Here is a 4770-nt window from a genome sequence, read left to right as displayed (position 1 = left end):
TTAACGTTTCGTGCATGTTCGTTCGCGTTTGTTAACGTTTCGTTACGTTCGTTTGCGTTCGTTAACGTTTCGTAATCGTATCTTTCACGTTCGTTCGTGTTTCGTGCATGTTCGTTCCCGTTCGTTCAAAGGTCGTCCACGTATCGTTCACGTTCTTCGCGTTCGGTCATGTTCGGGCATGCGCGGCAGTGGCGTGCAGTGGCGGCGGCGTCGGGGCGCCGTCGGCCGGCCCGGCGGCGTGCGGGCGCGGCGGCGTGGGGACGCGGCGGCGGCGTCGGGGGGCCCAGCGGCGTGCGGGCGTGGTGGTGGCGCGCGGCAGCCGCGGCGTGGCGTAGCGGTGGCGTGGCGAGCTCGAGGCGGGGGCGGCCGAGTGGCGTAGCGGCGGCGTGGCGACCTCGAGGCGGTGGCGGCGCAGTGGCGCAGTGGCGACAACGGCCGGCGTGGCGTTGCGGAGGCGTGCCGTAGTGGCCCGGCGGCGTGGCGAGCTCGAGGGGGGGCAGCGTTCGTGGCAGTGGCGACGTCGTCGTCGGCGGCGGCGGCCGCATCGATCGTCGGCCGTGGAGAGAGAGAGAGTTCGAGATCGAGATCGATAGAGATCGAGAGAGAGAGGCAGCGGCGCCTCTCACCAAGAAGTACGGTGGCGGCGTCTGCGGCGGAGGCGGCGAGGACCACCGAGCGACGGCGAGAGACGACGGCGGTGTCGGCGCGGGATTGCCCTAGGCACGGTGGCGGCGAAGGAGAAGCCGAGATCGAAAAACGGCTAAGTGTTGGTGGAGAAGACGAGGGCGCAACCGGAATATATATACCCCCGGCTCTTTAGTCCCGGTTGGTGAAAACAACCGGGAGTAAAGATATCTTTACTCCCGGTTGTTGACAACAACCGGGACTAAAGAAAAGATCTTTAGTCCCGGTTGTTCTGATCAACCGGGAGTAAAGATATCTTTACTCCCGGTTGTTCTCACCAACTGGGACTAAAGATCTTTTCCCGCTATTTCGAAATTCTTTTTAAACCCGGTTAGGGTTAGGAACCGGGAGTAAAGATAATAGCAGTTCTGTCTTCAATTCCTTTGCATAAGTGTTTCAATTATTTAAATTATTTATTTAAATAGTAAATAATGCATTACAATTATTTAAATTCGAACAATTAATGATAAAACCTTCGAAAAATTATTGACAATTATGAGTAAAGATAATAGTAAATAATGCATTACAATTATTTAAATTCGAACAATTAATGATAAAACCTTCGAAAAATTATTGTTGTATGTTGTAGAATACATGGATAATATATAATAAGCACATGAATGATTTAAAATTGTTAAAAATTCTAATTAACATATGTAAATAGCACATGCATGATTTAAAATTAATACAAAATCTAATATCATATATAACTAGCATATCATGATATTAAATTGTTAAAAATTCTAATTAACATATGTAAATACCACATGCATGATTTAAAACCTTTAGAAATTCTAATAAACATATATATGTAGCATATGGATGATTTCAATTTGATTAAAATTCTAATAATCATACATAATTAACAAAAAATCTAATGATCATATATAACTAGCATATGGATGATTTCAATTTGATAAAAATTCTAATAATCATACCTATTTTACATATGCCATACAACAATTGATTAGTATAGATATTCGGTACATCCAACATAGTTTACATCGTGTACAGAACAGTTACGGCAATACATCGGCGGTGACGGTTGACCGGACGTACTTTCTCCTCACTATTGTTCCTTCCTTGTGATCACTACGTGTGTAAGGGGTATCTTCATTTGATAGGAGGATGCTAGGGTCAATTGTCACCGTGAAAGGGGGTTGCCCATCAAACTGATCGTAATCCTCGTCAGTCTTGTGCTCTACTCCGACGATTTTTTTTTTCCCGGGAGAACCACGTGGAGCTTCGGCTCGTCAATCACTTTGCCCTTTTTTCCTTTGCTAGACATGTCCTTGACGTAAAAAACTTGGGTTACATCATTGGCAAGGACAAAAGGTTCGTCCGAGTATCCAACCTTGTTAAGGTCAACCGTTGTCATCCCACTGTCATCAATCGTTACGCCTCCACCAGTCAACCTAACCCATTGTCACCGGAACAGAGGGACCTTGAGAGGTCCATAGTCAAGTTCCCATATGTCCTCGATGGCACCGTAATACGTGCCAGTCGTACCATCGTGTCCCATGGCATCGATACGAACAGCGCTGTTCTGGTTCGTGCTCTTCATGTCTTGGGCCCTCGTGTAGAATGTGTACCCATTGATTTCATATCCTTGGAATGTCATGATCGAGCCAGATGGTCCCCTCGCCAGGAAGGCTAGTTGTTGGTTAATCGTCTCATTACCCATGAGATGTTGTCGCAGCCACGTGGAGAAAGTATCAATGTGATGCCTTGTAATCCATGCATCGGACTTACCGATGTTTTTGGCGCGAACTAGAGCCAAGTGCTCTTCGATGTAGGGAGCCATCAATGAAGATTGTTGCAGAACCGTGAAATGGGCTTTACGGAATAAATTGTTGTCTACCGTCATTATTGCTTTCCTTCCGAGAGTCCCCTTTCCCCGTAGTCTCCCTTCATGGCATGATTCAGGTACCCCGATTGGATGAAGGGCTTCGATAAATTCTACGTAGAATTCAATGACCTCCTCTGTTCCATACCCCTTGGCGAAGCTTGCCTCTGGACGAGCACGGTTACGAACATACTTCTTCAGAACGCCCATGTACCTCTCGAAAGGAAACATATTGTGTAGGTACACAGGACCGAGAATACCGTTCTCTTTGACAAGGTGACAAAGCAGATGCGTCATTATATTGAAAAATGAAGGTGGAAATATCAACTAAAAGCTGACAAGACTTTGCACCACATCATTCTGCAGGGCTTCTAATCTATCAGGATCGATGACCTTCTGCAAAATTGCTTTCATGAAAGCACATAGCTTTGTTATTATTGCCCGGACATTGTCTGGGAGGATACCCCTTATTACAACTGGTAGCAGCTGTGTCATCAACACGTGACAGTCATGAGACTTTAGATTTGTGGAGTATCCAGACGGTACCTTGATGCTCTCCAAGCATTCAAACATACTTTCCTTCTCTGCCTTGCTAAGAGTGTAGCTGGCTGGACTCAAGTAATGGCTTCCTTTCTCCTTTGGTTCCGGGTGAAGGTCACCGCGTTGTTCCATATGCTTCAGATCATTACGTGCTTCCAGTGTATCTTTCAACTTTCCATATATACCTAGGAAGCCAAGAAGGTTTACGCAAAGATTCTTAGTGAGGTGCATCACGTCGATTGCGTGGCGGACGTCCAAGAATTCCCAATAGGGTAACTCCCAAAATATAGAGTTCTTTTTCCACATCGCCGCGTGACTATCTTCGCTCTCTATAGGCTGGCTGCCAGGCCCCTTTCCATACACTACTTTAAGATCTTTAACCATAGCAAACATTGTTTTCCCGCTGCGATGTTTAGGCTTCGTACGGTGGTCCGCCTTATGTTCAAAGTGCCTGCCTTTCTTCCGTACCGGGTGGTTTGCTGCAAGGAATCGACGATGACCCATGTACACAACCTTCCTACAGTGCTTAAGATACGTACTTTCTGTTTCATCCATACAGTGAGTGCAAGCCTTGTACCCCTTGTTGGACTGCCCGGATAGGTTGCTAAGTGCAGGCCAATCGTTGATGGTTACGAACAGCAGCGCTCGTAGGTTAAACTCCTCCTGTTTGTCCTCATCCCACACGGGGACACCTTCCTTCTTCCACAACAGTTTAAGATCTTCGACCAGTGGTCTTAGGTACACATCGATGTCGTTACCAGGTTGCTTGGGGCCTTGAATTATAATCGGCATCATTATGTACTTCCTCTTCATGCATAGCCACGGGGGGAGGTTTTAGATACACACCGTAACGGGCCAAGTACTATGGCCGCTGCACATCTCTCCAAAAGGATTCATGCCATCCGTACTTAAACCAAACCGTATGTTTCGTGCGTCCTTTCCAAAGTCTTTAAATTTTCTGTCGATGTTTCGCCACTGCGAACCATCGGTGGGGTGTCTCAGCATCCCGTCCTGTTGACGCTCTTCAGCGTGCCACCGCATCATTCTAGCGTTCCCCTTGTTCCTGAACAAACGCCTTAGCCATGGTATTATAGGGAAATACCACATCACCTTAGCAGGAATTCTCTTCATCGTTAGCTGCCCGTTAACTTCTCCTGGATCATCTCGTCTAATCTTATATCGTAGCGCTTTGCAAACAGGGCATGCTTCTAGGTTCTCGTACTCCTCACCGCGATATAGGATACAATCATTCGGACATGCGTAAATCTTCTGAACTTCCAGTCCTAGAGGGCACACTATCTTCTTAGCCTCGTACGTTGTCTCGGGCAACTTGTTTCCCTCCGGAAGAATGTTCTTGACGAGTTTCAATAAATCGCCAAATGCCTTATCACTAACACCATTTTTTGCCTTCCATTGCAAGAACTCCAGAGTGGTATCCAACTTTTTGTGCCCCTGCTCACAACCTGGGTACAACGACGTTCTGTGGTCCTCTAACATCTCGTCCAATTTATGGGCCCCCTTTTGACTTTTGCAATCCTCCTTGGCGTCCTGCAACATCTGACCAAGATCATCCGCAATGTTGTTACCATCAGCATCCCTTTCCTTCTCGCCCGTTTGATTTCCTTCAAATCCAGCGTACTGAGCAAAGTCCGGAGTATTGTCGTCTTCCACTTCATCTTCTTCCATTTCAACACCTTGCT

At 47.0% G+C, this 4770-nt stretch overlaps 1 protein-coding gene and 1 pseudogene across 1 annotated transcript; both read right to left on the bottom strand.

Annotated features, from left to right (window-relative positions):
* Positions 1–125: 125 nt before the first annotated feature.
* LOC136353506 (lysine-rich arabinogalactan protein 19-like) lies at positions 126–545 on the bottom strand. Its single transcript, XM_066304504.1, has one exon. It carries the CDS (start codon positions 543–545, stop codon positions 126–128), a length of 420 nt encoding a protein of 139 aa, XP_066160601.1.
* Positions 546–1703: 1158 nt separating this feature from the next.
* Positions 1704–4201, bottom strand: LOC136353505 (uncharacterized; annotated as a pseudogene).
* Between the last annotated feature and the right edge of the window lie 569 nt (positions 4202–4770).

Source organism: Oryza sativa, chromosome 10 (genome assembly GCF_034140825.1).
Source record: "Oryza sativa Japonica Group chromosome 10, ASM3414082v1".
Taxonomy (NCBI): domain Eukaryota; kingdom Viridiplantae; phylum Streptophyta; class Magnoliopsida; order Poales; family Poaceae; genus Oryza; species Oryza sativa.
The sequence above is the reverse complement of the archived record's forward strand: the minus strand, read 5'-3'. Positions and strand labels throughout refer to the sequence as shown.